Source organism: Hyaena hyaena, unplaced genomic scaffold (genome assembly GCF_003009895.1).
Source record: "Hyaena hyaena isolate Hyena2069 unplaced genomic scaffold, ASM300989v1 scaffold_2, whole genome shotgun sequence".
NCBI classification, from domain to species: domain Eukaryota; kingdom Metazoa; phylum Chordata; class Mammalia; order Carnivora; family Hyaenidae; genus Hyaena; species Hyaena hyaena.
Window position 1 is genome coordinate 973,898 of NW_024080634.1, and position 18,053 is coordinate 991,950.

Consider the following 18,053-nt stretch of genomic DNA (forward strand, 5'->3'; position numbering starts at 1 on the left):
GGTTAAAAAGTTGAATACATGTAATTTAATGATATACCTATTGAGTAGCCTGCCCCAACCTTGTCTTTTCCATAATCCCTGTTATTGTGAAGACCCCAGGTCTTTTCAGAAACACATGTAACACACTGCAGAAACTTCTGAACCTCCTATTTCCACTTCTTGAGCTAGCACAGACCAGAGATAAATATAAGAAAGACAATGGAAAGGGGACGCCATTTTCCTCCAAATCAGAGGTTCCTGAAGTGCGGCAATCTTGCCCTTGAGGGGACATATGGTGATGTGTGAAGACATTTTTGGTTCTGTCACTGGGTGTAGGGGTTGGGGAGGAGGTGCTACTGGCATCCAGCAGGTAGAGGACAGGGATCCTGCTAAACATCTTAGTACCCAGGACAGAATCCCTACCAAGAATTTTCCAGAAAATGTCAAGAGTGCCCCTGTTGAGAAACCCTGCTCTAACCTGTAGGGCTAACACTACAGTAATGATGAGCTGATTGTGACAGAAAAGGAGAAACACAGCTGTACCAAGGGGCGAGGACAGAGAATGAAGCCCGTGGATAACGGAGAGGGGACATCCACGACCCTGGGCAAGTGCCGACGTTGAACATTTTATACAGTCTCCTCAAACTGCTGTTTTTATAATCTTCCAATGTTGGTTTACAATCACCCATGACAGTAGGTAGTTAAAATCCACTTTTACTCTAATTATCTCCTTGCTCCGTTGAGAAGACAAACACAAAGCAACAAATCCCGGGCCCACACGCTCCCTCATAGCAGTCCACAGGCCTTCGTCTTCGCCTGAAGCCTGTTTCCAATTCTGTGTCTCCCTCTCACTGACCCTCCTCTGCTCACGCTGTCTCTCTCTGTCTCTCAGAAATAAATGAAACATTAAAAAAAATTTTTTTTACAATAAAAAATTAATTATCCTGTCTAAAGTGAAAGAATCTTTGGAGAAATCTCCCCCCATGGCTCCCAGGTGCTCTACTTTTTATTTCCTGATATCCAAGGGTTGCTAAGAAAAAAAAACAAAAAATAAAAACCAGCAGCACGTTCTGCCTTTGAGTGGCAACGACGAGCCCTGAGCGTGTCAACATATAATGGGAGCCTGTCAGGATTAAGAAACGAAGGATTTGGTGGCTCTGTGTTCTGGGCCTGGATCCTGACAGACTGTGTCACTCAGATCTGGGTCACCAAGAAAGTGAAGGCTCCCTCCTCCAGCGGGCTCCTGAGCTGACCTCCAAAACGCCGCACGGTGGCCTCCAGGATCATTTATTCTCTAAGGGAATGGCAGAAACAAGACAGTTCCCTCTTCCATGTCCCAAGTTAAAAATCACCTAATTGTTATTCTCTGACACTGACATTGGTGTTCCCTAATTTAGTGTTAGATGATGGGGGAAGCTTGTTTCACACATACATCCGGGGCCTGTCATGGTGAATTATATCACCCCAAATTCCTATGTTGAAATCCTACTCCGGTACCGCAGAACGTACTGGATATCTGGAGACTGGATGGTAAAAAAAGGTAATTACAATAAAAAGAGGTCATATGAGTGAGCCCTAATCCAATCTGACTGCTGACCTTATAAGAAGGGGGGGTTTGGCCACAGACAGGCAGAAGGGGAAGGCCATGAGAAGACACTGGAAGAAGACAGTCATCTATAAGCCAAAGAGAGAGATGGCAGCAAACACCAACCCCACTCACACCTCATCGCCTCCAGCCTCCAGAACTGTGAGAAAATAAATTTCTTTCGTCAAACCATTCGGTCCGTGGTGCTTTGATACAGCAGTCCTAACACAGGGCCGGGGACATGCCTCTATTCTTGTGCAGGAATGGGGACCTGGTATGAGCTATCTAGACCACAGGGAGCAAGATCACACTCTGGGAATAACTGAGCAACAAGAGAAAATGAGCCTGGGACCCGGAAGACTCAGGAAGGAGTCACCGCGGCTCTGTAAGAGGGGAGGGAAATCAGTTCCGTCTTGCTTAATGCGCTGTCGCTGTGGGTCTCGGTGACATGCAGCAAAGCACACGTTCTAATTACCAAGCTCCCTTCCTGTCTCACCAGGCGTTGAAGCAACAGTTGGGGCCAGCCTACACCTTGCTCGTCCTTCGAGGATTGGCCTGCGCATCACCACAGACCCCAGGGTGTCCTGTGCCTCTAGCACTGGGTGTCCTCAACACCAACCACAGTCAGTGAGATAGAGGATCAAACGGTTTAGAGGGCGCGCCACACATGTCCTTCATGCCTGTTAACCTATCTGACCTGTCCTGCCACATCTACCCCCATTTCAAATGGCACTTGCGACAAAAAGTCTAAGTGGGCTTCAAGTAAGACACAGAACTCAGAGGCGCCTGGGTGGCTCAGTCGGTTAAGTATCCGACTCTTGATCTCGGCTCAGGTCATGATCTCATGGTTTGTGAGTTCAAGCCCCTGCATTGGGCACCACTTGAACAGTATGGAGCCTCCTTGGGATTCTGTCTCTCTCTCTCTCTCTCTCTCCCCCCACACCACTAATTCTCTCTCTCTCTCTCAATAAATAAGAAAACCTAAAAAAAAAACTTTTTTATTTTTTTAATGTGTATTTATTTTTTGAGAGAGACAGAGTGTGAGCGGGCACAGAGCAGAGAGAGAGGGAGACACAGAATCTGAAGCAGGTTCCAAGCTCTGAGCTGTCAGCACAGCACCTGACGCGGGGCTCAAACTCACAAACTACAAGACCATGACCCGAGCCAAAGTCAGATACTTAATCGACTGAGCCACCCAGATGCCCCTAAAAAACCTTTTAAAAAGAGGCACAGAGCTCATAAATGCATTTATTCTACTGAGACACATGCACACGTTCACAAGAGTACGTACATCTACCTCAAAAGCGTGAATGACTAGGAGAGCAACATATACAAGTATTATGCTTATTCACGAAAAGGCAGTGAGCCCTCCATATGAGTACGGACACACACACTTCTATATTCAAAACATGTCTATACAACAGTGACTTTTCCACAAACATATGATGGCTCAGACACTATATGAAAGGTCAAACCCTATGAAATCAGTGGTATTCTATCATTCTCTTGAACCTAAAACATAGTGATTTCTTGGGCTTCAACCTAATGAGTTTGCCTCTACACCCATCACTTCAGGGGGTATTCCAATAACTTGAATGATTAAATGAAATTTGGGGGGGGAGGGAACATGTTCCTCAAAGCCATCATACGAAGCAGCTACATATAGGAGGAAACCGGGTATACAATGCCCCTCTAGCTTAACTGTCAGAAAGTAAAGAAAACAAAGCTGGTGGGGAAGCCAGAGTGGGGAGTTACTAAATAACCAAGGAACAGAGAGTTTCAGTTAAGTGAGATAATTGCATCCCAGAGATCCGCTCTCCAGTCAATGATACTGTAACGTACACCTAAAAGCTTAAGATCTCACACTAAGTCTTCTTATCACAACAGAACAAAGCTTGTTCAAATCGGTACAAAATAAGGGCACCTGGGTGGCTCAGTCCATGAAGAGCCCAACTCTTCATTTCGGTTCAGATCATGATCTCACAGTGGGCAAGATCAAGCCTCGCATGGGGTTCTATGCTGACAGTACAGAGCCTGCTTGGGATTCTCTCTGTGTCTCTCAAAATCAATAAATAAACTTTTTTTTTTTAATCTTACAAAAAAATTGGTATGGGGCACCTGGGAGGCTCAGTCGGTTAAGCATCAACTTCGGCTCGGGTCATGATCTCGCAGTTTGTGGGTTTGAGCCTCAAGTCCGGCTCTGGGCTGACAGCTGGGAGCCTGGAGCCTGCTTCGAATTCTGGGTCTCCCTCTCTCTCTGCCCTTCCCTGCTCATGTTCTGTCTCTCCGTCTCTCAAAAATATAAATAAATGTTAAGAAAAAACATTTTTTTAACTGGCATAAAATATAATTTAAAAAAACATCATGTGCACAGGTGCGCCATGGTGGGCTGGGTACTTCGTGCAGTGGGGGAAAGGTGCGCCCACTCCTACCTTTCAAGGACACCCAGTAGTGCTTCCACTTCCTCCGGGTGGCTGACTCCACCTTCTTGTTCTTCTTGTGCACCAGGAAGTTCTTGACGGCCAGCGCCCCAGCCTTGCGCACCGTGCCCTGCGCGGCCGTGAGCAGGATGTCCGACTGGCCAGGGGAGCTCAGGGTGCCACTGCTCTGCTCGTCACTGTGCGCCGAGCCGGCCTCCTCCAGGCTCTCGCTGTTGGTGGTGCTCATCTCCAGCTCCCGCCGGAAATTCTCGTACACTCCCTGGCGGGCCGCGTCCCCCGTAGAGCTGCTGCCACTGTCGCTGCCCACAAAGGCGCGGCCGGCGGGGGGCGAGTAGCTGGAGTTGGTGGCATTGGATCGCCGCGACAGGAGGTCCGTGTCGGTGGCGGCCCCTTCGATTCCGCTGTCCGCAAACTCACTGCCCTCGCCAGCATTAACATCCTTAGGAGCCAGAAAGGGAGAAAAAGAAGACATGTATCAGCAGAGAAGCAAGCCTTGGGCTGTGTGGCTGGAAGGCTGTACGGGACCCATGGGTGCGCCTGCTCCCACCCCGACCTGGACCACTTACTCCTCAAGCCCCAGACCCACGGGTACCCAGCCTGCCCGCAGAGCGGCTCAGGAAAACCACCAAGCCACCCGGGCATGCATTTGAACAAGCTGAAATGTTCCAGAAAGACATATTTAAAAACAAGGAACGTTCCAAAGAACTCACCATTTATCTGACGCAGGTAATTAACTAATTGGAGAATCCGCTCCTGAGATTCTCCCACCTCATCAGCCTGCCCAAAACGCCAGGAAATTCTGCAGGCTGATTACTGCTTGCGGAGGTAGGGGGTTACAATGGATAACAAGGTCTTTACAGCTAATACTTTTTTTTTTTTTTTAAATAAAGGGCCTGGAGTTAGGAGTCTGTTTTATAATGCGGCAACTAAAGGATACCTAGCATACCGCCTCACCCACTCACCCTGCAAGGACCCAGGTCCCACAAGCAGGCAAGAATCTTCATGCTGGACCCAGCTTCGCTTCTTGAAAACAAGCAGCCTCTCACACTGCATGGAGCTAAATAAGTTTGTGGGGCCCACAGCTCCAATACAGGCTCTCCAATTACCTTACCCTTTCAAATTGGGGATGCTAAGAGCCCAAAGCAAGCTAACTCACTGCCCCGGGGCCAAGTGACAGCTTGTGGCAACTGCCAATGTGTGGGGGTATCAATTCCCAGTTTAAAAACATTTGGAACTTCCAAAGCACGGTCCCTGCTCTCAAGCTGAACATTTCCGGGACACAGATAGGTCTGTTCTTAAATCAGAGTCTTAATTGCACTAAAGTGCTACAGGCATATCCATAAACAATAATTAAATAATGGTAGTAATCAAGGAAGGATAATGACAGCAGTATTGGATAGGACAGCTCAACAGTCTCATGGATAAGAAATTAAGAGTGCTTTTTCTCAAAGGGGGAGAACAGGAACATGGGTCTGACATGGTGGCATCGACGGCAAAGTAATACATGTGTTGGGGATTTAACCACTTTTTGAGCCTTTGGTCTCTTGAGCATCTAATTATGGTTCGAAAATGTAATAACTAACAGACTGTCTGAGTCGGCATGAAAATGAATGCTTTGGGCTCAAATATTTGCTGAGAGGCAATGGGGCCGAATGAACGAAGCCACCGACAAATACTCTCTGGTGTGAAGCCCAAACAGGTGCTCTGCCCAGATCTCTAAGCATCGCACTCGGTTCTAAGTTAGGGCCCCAAAAGTCACTTCACCTGTATCGTGAATAGATACTAAGTGAAAAACTGAAAGATGGGTGCAGCCAGATGTGACAAACAAGAGGAGATCCAGAAAGACAAACGTTCTATGATTCACTTACATGTGGAATCTAAAAATGTTGAATTCATAGAGCAGAGAGTGGAACAGTGGCTGCCAGGGGTGGGGAGCAGTGGGGGAAATGGGGTGGTGTTGGTTAAAGGGCACACACTCAGTTATAAAATTAGTAAGTTCTACAATTCTAATGTGCAGCATGATGTATACATATAGTGAATACTGTGTGGGATACTTGAAATTTACAAAGGGAGCAGATCTTAAGGGGTTTTGCCACAAAAGAAAAAAGGTAATTATGTGAGGTGATGATGTGTTAATTAACTTGATTGTGGTCATCATTTCACAATGTATACGTATATCAAATCATTATATTGTGCAGCTTCAAAACCAACAACAAGAAAACAAACAGTATGCAAAAAGAGGAAAATAGATGACTTTATAGTGGATATAGGTGGCAAATGCTATCTCAGCAGGTGTTCAAGGGTAACTGGGAACCCTCTCTACTTTCTAAAATTGTTCTTAAAAAAAAAAAAGAAAGAAAAGGGGCGCCAGAGTGGCTCAGTCAGTTAAGCATCTGATTTCAGCTCAGGTCACAGTCTCACAGTTTGCGAGTTCGAGCTCCACCACAAGCTCTGCCCTCACAGCACGGAGCCTGCTTCAGGTCCACTGTATCCCTCTCTCTGCTCCTCCCTGGCTCGAAATTAACATTTAAAAGAAGAAAGAAAAGAAAAAAACAATAAGACAGTAGCAGGAAGTTGATAAGATAGCTTCTAAGGACCAACTACATTTCCAGGGGAATTCAGACCCAGGGGATTTACAGAGACTAAGGGGATAAAGAAACTGTGGGCGCCACTCAGGGGCACCCTCCTCTGCAACTGCTGTTGCCATCACTTTGCTATCCACCATCTCGCCTATTAACTGCCAGCAATGGTCACGAAGGAGTCAGATCCAATGGATAAACATTCTCTATACCAACAGAGAAACACAGTTAAGCACTCACATTTCTCCCAGCAGGGACACTATGTCAATAAGACAATAAGTAAAGTCACCATAACTAATGACTAGATAACCATGAGAAGCGGGAGATGCGTTTATTAATTTCCTAAACATCCGGATTCATCTTCACGTGTGTCGGTCTTTCTCCCGAAGAAGCAAAGGAATCAGCGACAAACACCCCTCTAAAATGCAAAGAGAGGAGAGGCTTCTCTGTAAGACAGGAGAGATCAGCTACGCAGGTAACCTCCCTAGTCCAAAAGAGAAAGGCCTCAGAACATGGGGGAGAATGGACTCAAGGCATCTCGAAATGCCCAGAGTTCCAGAATAAGAAGGAACGTTGCAAAGCCAACCCCTTGATTAATGGGTGAGGATGCTGGCTGGTGGCAGGCTGCGGGCTGGAACCCACGTTTCCAACTGCCTCTTCCACGACGACATGGCAGCCTCCCTGTTCGGATGCAACACCACCTTACAGATTCTTTATCAATAGTCAACGCCATGTCTTGCTCTCTCTTTTTTTTTGGGGGGGGAGGGCCCAACACTGCTTTTTCCAGGTTTTCCCAGCAAAATCTGGCAGACTATCTATATGCCCTACTTACCAAGCAAAGAGCTCAAAGCCCAAAGTTGGGGGAAGGGGAAGGAAGAGATAAAAGAGGAGGAGGGAAACAGGAAGACACCAGACAGGCCAAACCCTCAAGAGCTTGTGTCTTAACCGTCTACTTTCCCACAAACCATTTCCCCCTTTTACAGAATACCCTGAGGCCCCTATTGAAACTAGAAGTGAAGACCTCAGTAGAAACTCACCTCTCTGTCACACCTGAACATCTCATGCCAACTGATGCTCTAATCTTGCAGTGGCCCAGCCTCTGTGTGTTCAGCTCCGGGCCGGCCACTAAACTAAGCAAAGAAGTGATTACTCCAGGTAAGAGGCCTGCTGGCCCCAGCCGAGCGTGCATACCTTTGGAACACACAACCTGTGTAACTACTGGGGAATGCTCTGGATCTACGATCCAAGCCGACTCCACCTCGTCTCCACAAGTGGCTAAGCAGGCTAAGTGGTACACATCCTCCACCGATATGTGACCCAGCCTGTTGGGAAACATGCTGGCTGCCCAGGCCCAGCCCTATTTGGTCATGAAGCTTGGGATGTCCCAAATACCCAGAGGCCCCAAGGCTCTAGCATCATGGGAAACCCAGAGGCACTACTCGACACCTGAATGGTCAATGAGAGGATGCCATGACACCAGCAACCTCCAGCGTTAGTGTGGGAAGGAATCATCTGTAGAACTGTACTACCCAGGTGCGTAAGCATGACACAAGAAAATACATATTTATAGGTCTTAGAATCTCCAGTACAAACCAAAGCCAGGTACTCTGACAGAGAGGCTCTGGGTTCACATTTCGGTTTTTTTTTTTTTTTTTAAGTTTTTATCTTTTGTTAAATGTTTATTTATATTTGAGAGAGAGAGAAACAGAGCACAAGTGGAGGAAGGTCAGAGAGAGAGGAAGACAGAATCCAAAGCAGGCTCCAGACTCCGAGCTGTCAGCACAGGGCCTGACTCAGGGTTCGAACCCACGAGCTGTGAGATCATTGACCTGAGCCGAAGTCGGATGCTCAACCGACTGAGCCACCCAAGTGCCCCTAAGTTTTTATCTTAATTCCAGTTAGTTAACATACAGTGTTATATTAGTCTCAGGTGTACAATAGAGTAATTCAACACTGCCATACGTCCCTCTGTGCTCCCTGGGTTCACACTTTGAAAAACACCAGGCACCCCTCAATGGCTGCATCCCAGATGCCCATCACTCTCCGATCCCACGGTGCATATCACTGTAAAGCGTTTTCCAACCGCTCAGAAGAAAGGCAGCACCACAGTCATGGAAACATTCCTTGGTGGTCATCTTTCCAAGGGCTCCTCCTCCCACCTCAGTCTCAGATTCTCCCCCTATTCAGAAGCCCCTCAGAACCTTCCAGTCTTCCTGGCATCAAGGAATCCAGGAGACCAACCCCTGGGAAGAGTCTCATGGGAGCCTCAGCTGTGTTTACAGCAAATGCAACATACGTTCCTTGCTACCACCTGAGACATCTTAGCATCTGATAGGTCCTAGTATTTAACCAGAGACTCCATTTTAATTCAAAAGTCAAAGGACATCAAGGGAAGTGGCAAGAACCTAGCTACACAGAGAAGTAGCTCTGGTCTGGTTAGAGACTTCTAGGAAATTGCTCACAATAAACTCTCCGTGTTAGAAACACACTCCACTGGAGAGGCTTCCGATTATACACAACATTCATGGGGTCGAGAGGCTGTTAAATCTTGCTCTGCCTGGACAAACCCTCCCAAGCCAGATCTGTAGAGCACTCACCAGTTTCCACTGCATTGGCAGCGTCCCAGCACGAACGTGTACACTTTCCTCCTGGAGGCACAAGTGGCCAGCTGTAGCCCAAGGCGTGCTACAGCTGCGAGGCAAGATTTGCCACAGTCATCACAGCCGGAACACGAATGCCTAAATGAGCTCTAGGACGAACATGGAGGAGACAGGTGGCAAATTTCAATGAAGGGCCACGCAGCATGAATGCGGGCTAATGATACACTGTGGCAAGGCTCAAGTTGTTTCGGGGGCAGCTACGAAACACTCTGAGGGACAGGTTTTCTGTGTTAATGAAAGGTGAACACAATTTTGAAAAGGTGATAGGCCACAAGTTCAAGGGCCGTGGGACAATTCAAGGACCAGCAAGATCAGTCAATTAATCATTTACTGGACTTAGAAGCTGAATGCAATTAGAAACTATTTTGTTGGCAGGGCACCTCGGTGGCTGAGGCGGTCAAGCGTCTGACTTCAGCTCAGGTCAGGATCTCATGGTTTGTGAGTTCGAGCCCTGAGTCGGATTTGGTGCTGTTAGCACAGAGCCCACTTCAGATCCTCTGTCCACCCCCCTCCCCTCTCTACCCTTCCCCTGTGCTCTTTCTCTCAAACAATAAACATCAAAAAAAACAAAACAAAAAAACAACAACAACGATTTTCTTGGTTACTTTAATGTCCCTGAAGGCACCAGCTTAACTTTCATATACCTGTAACAGAGAAGCTCTATAGAGCTTGTCAGTAGAGAACAGTTCACTGAATTTCAGTGGGTTGAGGAAATTTCAGACTGCAAAAGCTTTGAATTCAAACAATGTTTGCCTTGTTAAATAAATTCTAAAATACTCCTCCCCCAGAACACGTGAGTGGCTCAGTCAGTTAAGCATCGACTCTTGATTTTTGTCTCAGGTCATGATCTCAAGGTTCATGAGATCAAGACCCGCATCGGGCTCTGTGCTAGCAGCATGGAGCCTGCTTAGGATTCTCTCTCTCCCCGTCTCTCTCTGCCTCTCTCTCTCAAAATAAATTTTAAAAAACATTTAAAATAAAATAAAATAAACATAAAATCCTCCTCCCCTGATTTCTCATCTTCTTATCCCCAAAATATAGGTAAGTCCCCCTCCCACACACATGCACAGACATGAATGAATACTGTCTTTGGCCCTATCATTCCTTGCTCGGGAGCTCCAGTATATTCTTAGTATACTCTCCCTTGGTAATCTCAGTATGGTCAATACTGATTCTAGGGAAGTTACTTTGAGCCAACTGGTGCCTCAGTTTCCCCCTCTATAAAATGGGATTAACAACCGTCATCTATTCTTTAAGACACCTTGTAAGATAATGAGGAGTTAACTCAACAAACTAGCACTGGGCCCAGCACACAGCACCTGCTCGGAAGTGTTAACTCTAATTACCGTTCATTTCCATCTTCAGCCTTTCAACTCAGCCCAAGGACAGAAGGCATAGCTGACCTCACTCCCTCGCTCCCGGCACTAACATGGAAAAGAGGTTGTGGCTGACAAAGCTGTGGAAAACAAGGGCTCCTGGGGAAAAGAGGCCGAGCAAGGCTGGTGCGAGCCAATGAAACCCCTTTGGAGTATTTTCACATTCACACAACAGCATAATAACCTAGGAAAATGGTGATGTTTTCTACACTGTAGATTGAGAAGTCCTGGGCACTGTTATTAATAATTACCATTCCTGATTTGCTAGAAATATTGCAATGCTGCTTTTCCATCACTGGAAGGCTTCTCCCTCTCTCTCCCTCCCTTTCGCCAATGTCCACGGCCTTTTTGCATTTCTAATTCTGAAGTTTGTAAATTCTACCCCTGGGCTCCCCACTATCAGTCGCCTCGCACATGTAATTCCTTTTAGAGGAACTTCTGAAACCTGGTTCTTTTTCCCCCTTCCTTTCCCAAGGCAAAATTTCCATGCCTTTTGTATGTTTCCAAAACCTCTTCCCTTGTTTTCTAATGATTCCCAACGGGAGTGACTCAAAATTTCTCCCAATCACAAGGACGGGAAGCAAAGTTTTTACCGTTGCTAAAAAGGGAGTCAGAAATAAGTTGGCAAAGGCTTGAAATGTTGCTCCAGGTAACTGCAGACTGGAGACTGCCTTATGTCTACGTCAGTGAATCATCTTTCTCTCTTTTCATCTGGGTTTCTATATAGATGCCTCAAACCCTGGAGTCACCTCTCCCCTCCCCACTACCCACACTAACTATCACATTGTCCCGCAGGCTCTGGGTGACCTTTCTTGGAGCCACGCCCCCGGTTCAGCAACAAGCTCTCTCTTCCTTCCTCCTTCCTCAGTGCATGCTGCATGCCACTGCTAGGTAAACTCCCAGGAGCCACACGGAAGGCCCCTCAGCCTGTCTTTCAAAGCCCCTGTGAATGCCCAGCCTTCGCATTGGAGCCTTGGATGTACCTACCAATCACTGAAATTGAAGGACTCATTTCAGCAGATGTTCTCGACCTTTCTTGCTTTCAGAAGCCCTTACCCTTCAAGGCTCGGGTCACACCCCTCCGTTCTGCAGCTAGAAGACTTTCCCTCCAACTGCCAGGCCATCTTTTCTGCAGCATCTCATTCCCTCCCCGCCCCCCACCCCCCGCCCCGAACTGTGCTCCAGACACGTTGGCCTCTTCACTTTGCCCCAAACAGACAGGGCATATTCCCACCTTCCAAATCAATGGCCGACTCCGCTTTTCCTTCGAGTCTCTACCCAAGTCTGCCCTCTAGAAGGAGCTAAGTCTGACCACCCGGTCTCAAATTGCCCCAACCTGTGTCCCCCCATGACCTTCTCTTCTGCGCCCCGCTCTTTGTTCCATAGCATGTTGAATACTTATTATGCTAATTCTTTTCTGCATACACACCTCCATTTCACCCCAAACTAGCTGGAAGAGCTCAGGGACCTTTTTGGTTGACGCATCTGCAAGGGCACTTCAAACAAATAAACCCACCTTGGAATGAATGGACTTGCTGTTCATGTCCCACCAGAATCTCAAAACAGGGAAAACAGTGTCTCATGGATTACATTTTAGTTTATTCAAATGGTTTAGTCATTTCCAGGTTCAGCTCACGCTCAGCTGTGGTTGAGGTGACAAATTAATCCTATCTCTCATGCCTAACTTGGCAATCTTCAAGCAATCCGATTTTACCATGTTCTTTATGGGTATAACCAGAGTTCATTTAGTAGTGTTACCTTAATTTTTTTTTTAAGTAGAGCAAGAAAGACATGATGGGCTGTCCTGTGGCCCATAGTAGATAACCTGCCTACAGTGCTCCAAAGCAAATGGCACCCAAATGATGATGGAAAGTCTGTTGGCTCTTCCCTAAGTTCTACATGGAGACGCTCTTAGGTCTTCATAGCAGGCTGGTTGGGAGGGCTCTGAGCTGCCAATCCCGGCCTCTCCTCCTCCCCAGTGATGCTTAGGACACCAGCATTTTCATTCATCAAGGGACACAGGCAGTTCCCCCTCTTCAAGTACTAAGCTAAAAATGTGAATTTCGAAGGCTTGAGCTTCCCCAGCCTACATTAGCAGAAATGAGCAGCTCTCAAAGTGCTGCCAGGGATCCTTAGATCATTTCGGTGGGGGGTGGGGCTGGGGGTGGGGGGGCTCCCTTTTCCAAGTACTTGGGCGAGGCCACATTTTCTCCCTACAGTTATGACCAAAATAGCATTATCACAGGAGAGCGAATGCAGAAGCAGACAGGAGACTCTCGGGCCTCGTCTGCCAGAAACTGTAGAGATTTGCAAAATATAAACTAACGCCTCTCTTCCCACTAATTTTTTAAATTTTAGAAAATAAAAAAATTTAAATAAGTTATTTGCATGAACATGTAATGGGCGTATTAGTGCTATTTCAAAATGACTTAGCAAGCGTGTTCTACTTTTCTTTTTCAACTTCTAATTGTGATAAATATTTATACGTATAACCCAGAAACTGACACAGAAGACCGCTGGAGTCTGCCATGCTTTTTAAGAGTATAAAAGGGTTCTGAAAGTGCTGACGGAGGCACCCCTCAACTACCTACACACCACACGCCCTTCCCAAAAGAAGATCTTGGCAAAGGGGTGGATACTCTTGCCGAACACGGACAGGCTTGCTTTCAAAACAACTATCTCATTGCTTAACTGAGATGCCAGAAAAGAGGAAGATCAAGGGGAAAGCAAAAAAGAAGCATCAAACGGGAGCCAGAGGAGAAGGGAAGGAACGGAGGATCTGCTGTCGTTTTTTAACTTTATATGAAAATACGTGGTTTCACGAAGAATCAACCTGAGGTTATTAACCAGAAACTTCCAGATGGGACTCTGGGGAATCCGTGGAGCCCCAGCAATTGAATGCAGAAGGGTGGTCCATGTGTTTATCTAAGAAAAAGGTCCAAATTTTTTATACAATTCTCAAAGGAGTCTGTGACCAAAGGTTAAGAATCTCTTGGATGCGGATGTCAGTGTTCAGCCCAGGGAACATACTTATTCCTGAGCCATTTTTAAGTGTAAAGCAAAACCAAATTTTAAACACCAACACAATTTTTTCTCGGAACCCAAGATCCTCTTCTGACAATGCCGTACCCTCTACGTTGCTGAAATCACGGACCCGATGACTTGCTCCTCCAGACAAGAGAGCAAAGCTTTCTTCTAAAGCTGCTGTGAACACCTCTCAGGCACCACCGCCTCAGGCTATGGTGGTGGACATTCCATGTTCTTTCCAGCCAATCGCCCTTGTTCGCTTCTACACCAGAGCTCAGGAATCTCATCTTAAAATCTGAGGACGCGGGTGTTGACATCTGTTCAAGAATGAGAGGTCACACGGTGTGGGATGTGGGATTCTGATGAATGACCCTGGGTCAGTGAGTCAGGAGACCTGGATTTTAATCCAGTTGTGATATCTCGTCAGCTCATCTCTTTACATACACCTCCTCCCATGAAAAGCAAGGGGGCTGGACAGAGAGGGGGTTCTGTGAGCTGGAAATCAAGCTGAAGTGAATCCCTGCCAGTGGCCCACGGAGACCAGAAGCTCTGGTCTTACCGGTGAAGGGCTCTCTGCCTTACCCCGTTCTCACTCCATACTACAGTGTGAAGGATTTCTGGGAACACTGAGGTGGCCAAATACTGCACAAACACACGAAGCCACCAACAGCGTCATATCTCCACAAGGGGCTCTGAGCAGGGGCCCCTCGCTGCCTCAAGGCTGTGGCTCCCTGAGACATTCTTGGCACAGCTACTCCATTCTTAACATCTCCTAAGTGGATGAATGAAGCTCTCCTCACGACTTACGCACAACAGAGCCAAGCCAAAGCTTCCCTCTGAAACACAGAACCTGGCTCGAAGACGCCCATCAGTTGGTGGTTTTCTGTCCCCGAAGGTCTCAGGGACAGAGGAGGACTGAGCTCTAAAATACTAAGTCAAACTTTTCCATCGCAACTAATGACCATTATTGACTAAGCTTGTACAACGTGCAAAACACCGTGCCGGGAATTTCGCATTCTCTCTGTGTGGAACTTGCCTGAGCCTCGTTAAAGAGGCACCAAGACCCATCTAGGTTACACAAGCAACAGATAACAGGGCTCAAACAAACAAGCTCAGATCTGCTGGATTTCAGAACCTCTCTGCATGACACCAGGCTGCCCCAACTCTGTTAACCATGGGAATTATCAAGACTGTAAAAGTTCAGTCTGAAAGACCAGTAATGCACCAGTTAAATCAAGCGGCAGTCTACTCTGTGTTTCTGCAGAAATCAACACAAGTAAACTCTGTGCTGAGGGGTGAGGTAAACCCTCCCAACAAAGGAATACTGAACTGATTCGCAAGACAAATTTTTATCATGGTGGGCACGCGCGCACACGCACACACGCACTCAAATATATTGAATTAAACAAATAACTCCTCAGCGCTCACTGTGCGGCAGACATATAATACGTGTCACTTTTCAAAACCTAAACATGAACTCCAGTGCCTCATGTTTTAGTAACACGTCCAACTACTGAACAAATAAAAAACAGGGAAAGCAGTCAAAAATTCTTTTCCAATCATTTTCAAATAAAATTAAGTTGTTCGCATTATTTCAGATAAAGCATACTTTATCCCAGGCTCAGAAGCCATGCTCTGGGGCAAAATGCCTGCCAGAAACTCTTTTTTTCTGGGGAGGAAAATTGCTGACAGACAATTACAGATTCAACTACATCACCAGGGCAGATGAGGCGACTTTAATATCTATGATCCATGCCCGCCGGAGAGGTCCCCTGGGTCAGAAACTTTTACCAACAACAACAACAACAAAAAGAACAACAACAACAAAAAAGAATTCTTTTCAAGGAAGCTTCCACACCCACTGTCTCCTAAAATACACTGTTTGGAACATAGTGGGTTCTCAAGAAATCGCGTTGGATGAACACGCCAAACTTAGACTAGGAAGCGTGGGCGGAGGGACAGTGTTGTGCGTAATTCTGGGGTTTGTTTCAAGTCATTAAAGATCCTCGCTCAACATATAAAGTCAATATGAAAATAATACTTCCATTCGTTTTACAGGCTCCTCAACAGGCTTCTCTGCACGTATCCCACCGGGTTGTCCGAGGGGTCCTGTCCGAGGCTGGGGGCACTCGCCCTAGATGGAGAAGGAGCCCGTGGTGCATGTAAGATGGAGGGACTTGCTCAAGGTCATGGGTCAGGGAGGAGCGAGCCAGGATGTAAATGGAGTCCCCAGGTTTCACTCTGCACTACGTTAAAGCTGCCTAAGCAGTGACTTTATGAGACCACATTCAGATGATCTCACTTCCATACATTAACAATTTTAGAAGGCGACAAGCCAAAGATGGAAATTTCACAGAACAATTACACATGAGCGGTTTCAGTGGCACCGGCTCTGAAGGAGAGAACAGCTCTCTGCCCCTCTCTTGGGTGTAGTCGGCTGAGACTCAAAGGCTCAAAGCCCCATCCGCAGGGTATGCGGTGAAGCAGAGGTGTAGCCATCCCCAGCAGGGGAGACGCGGACCTAGGGAGCCAGAATACGGCCAGCCACGCCCCTAAAATCTCACACAGAGTATGTGCTAACGTGACATTGTTCCAGGTAAAAGGGACAGTCACAGGTGATGTTCTTTTTACGGGGCATCCTTCTCTGAACCCTGAAGGCCCGTAGACCAACTCTTTGTTATCAGCCCTGCAAAGCCATTCTGGCCTCCAAGACAGAGTCTTGAGCCTCTTTGAGGTCACAGGACAGGTCACCTACCTCACCTGTCTCCCAAGGTACCAAACTGACAGTACAGGAGTAGCCCTCACAAGGTAGGCAGAAGGACAGCGGGGCTGCTCTGTCACTTCCACCTGTACACTCACGCCCCGGAAAAGAGATGGGTACAAATTCAGGTCATGCATCGAGATGCACCTTCACACTCACCTCCTCAGACCGCAGAGCCAACCTTTTTGACAACTTTCTCTCTAAGACACAAGACTCGGATAGAAACACCAAACCACTCCGGGTCCTCCGCTCCTACACCACCACTAGTAATGAACTTGACGGCAACAACTAACACATTCTCCCCTACGGGCTGCTTCCAAAGTATGGGGCGCTGTGTGACTTCATTCCATTTTCTCGAAAGGCCTTATTAGTATCCCCATTCAACAGATGAAGCAATGAAGGTTTCGAGAGACTGAAGAATTTTGCCCAAAGTTGCCCAGGTGAGAAGAGGTGGGGCCGGGATACCTGGCTTGGACACCCTCAGCTACACCTGCTTTCCAACAGATGAATGGATAAAAGAAAACAGAGGCACGCACACACAACGGAATACTATTCAGCCTTAAAAAGGAATGAAATTGGGGTGCCTGGGTGGCTCAGTCGGTTGAGCATCTGACTTCGGCTCAGGTCATGATCTCACGGTTCGTGGGTTCGAGCCCCGCACTGGGCTCTGTGCTGACAGCTCAGAGCCTGGAGCCTATTTCAGATTCTGTGTCTCCCTCTCTCTCGGACCCTCCCCTGATCATGCTGTCTCTCTCTCTCTGAAATAAATAAAACATTAAATTTAAAAAAAAAAAAAAAAAGGAATGAAATTCCAGGGCGCCCGGGGTGGCTCAGTCAGTTAAGCGTCCCACTTCTGCTCAGGTCATGATCTCACGGTTTGTGGGTTCAAGTCCCGTGTCACGCTCTGTGCTGACAGCTCAGAGCCTGGAGCCTGCTTCGGATCCTGTGTCTCCCTCTCTCTCTGCCTCTCCTCTATTCATGCTCTGTCTCTGTATCTCTCAAAAACAAATACACATTAAAAAAAATAATAATAAGTTCGGGGGCGGGGGGAGGACCTGGGTGGCTCACTCAGTTGAGCATCTGACTTCAGCTCAGGTCATGATCTCATGGGTCATGGGTTTGAGCCCTGCGTCGGGCTCTGTGCTGACAGCTCAGAGTCTGGAGCCTACTTCGGATTCAGTATCTCCCTCTCTCTGTAACCCTCCCCTGCTCCTTCTCTCTCTCTCTCTCTCTCTCTCTCTCAGAAACGAATAACCATATAAAGAAATTTTTTTTAAAAAAGGAAGGAAGGAAATTCTGACATGTGCTATAACAATGCGTGAACCAAGAGGAAATTATGTTCAGGGAGAGAAGGAGAGAAGCTGAAGCCAATCACAAAAAAAGGCAAATACCACGTGATTCCACTTATATGAGGTCCCATCAGTAGTCAAATTCAGAGATGGAAACTAGAATGGTGGCTGCCGGGACTGGGGAGAGAGGCTGTTGTCTAATGGGTCCTGAGCTTCAGTTTTTCGAGATGGACGGGGCTCCAGACATGGATGGTGGTGACAGCCGCACAGCAGCGTGGATGTACTTAATGCCACTGAACCGGATACATAAAACCCAGTAACATGGCAAACGTTATGAGTATATTTCCCACAATGAA

The 18,053-nt window shown here is 47.1% G+C and overlaps 1 protein-coding gene across 6 annotated transcripts in view; it reads right to left on the minus strand.

Annotated features, from left to right (window-relative positions):
- The window catches only part of TIAM1 (TIAM Rac1 associated GEF 1), a 394,669-nt gene that overhangs the window by 117,108 nt on the left and 259,508 nt on the right, over positions 1-18,053 (minus strand). For all 6 annotated transcript variants that reach the window (XM_039229055.1, XM_039229039.1, XM_039229048.1 and 3 more), the window contains one exon: positions 3,997-4,444. In XM_039229055.1, the coding sequence (XP_039084986.1) occupies positions 3,997-4,444 (448 nt within the window). The remainder of the gene's footprint in view (positions 1-3,996; positions 4,445-18,053) is intronic.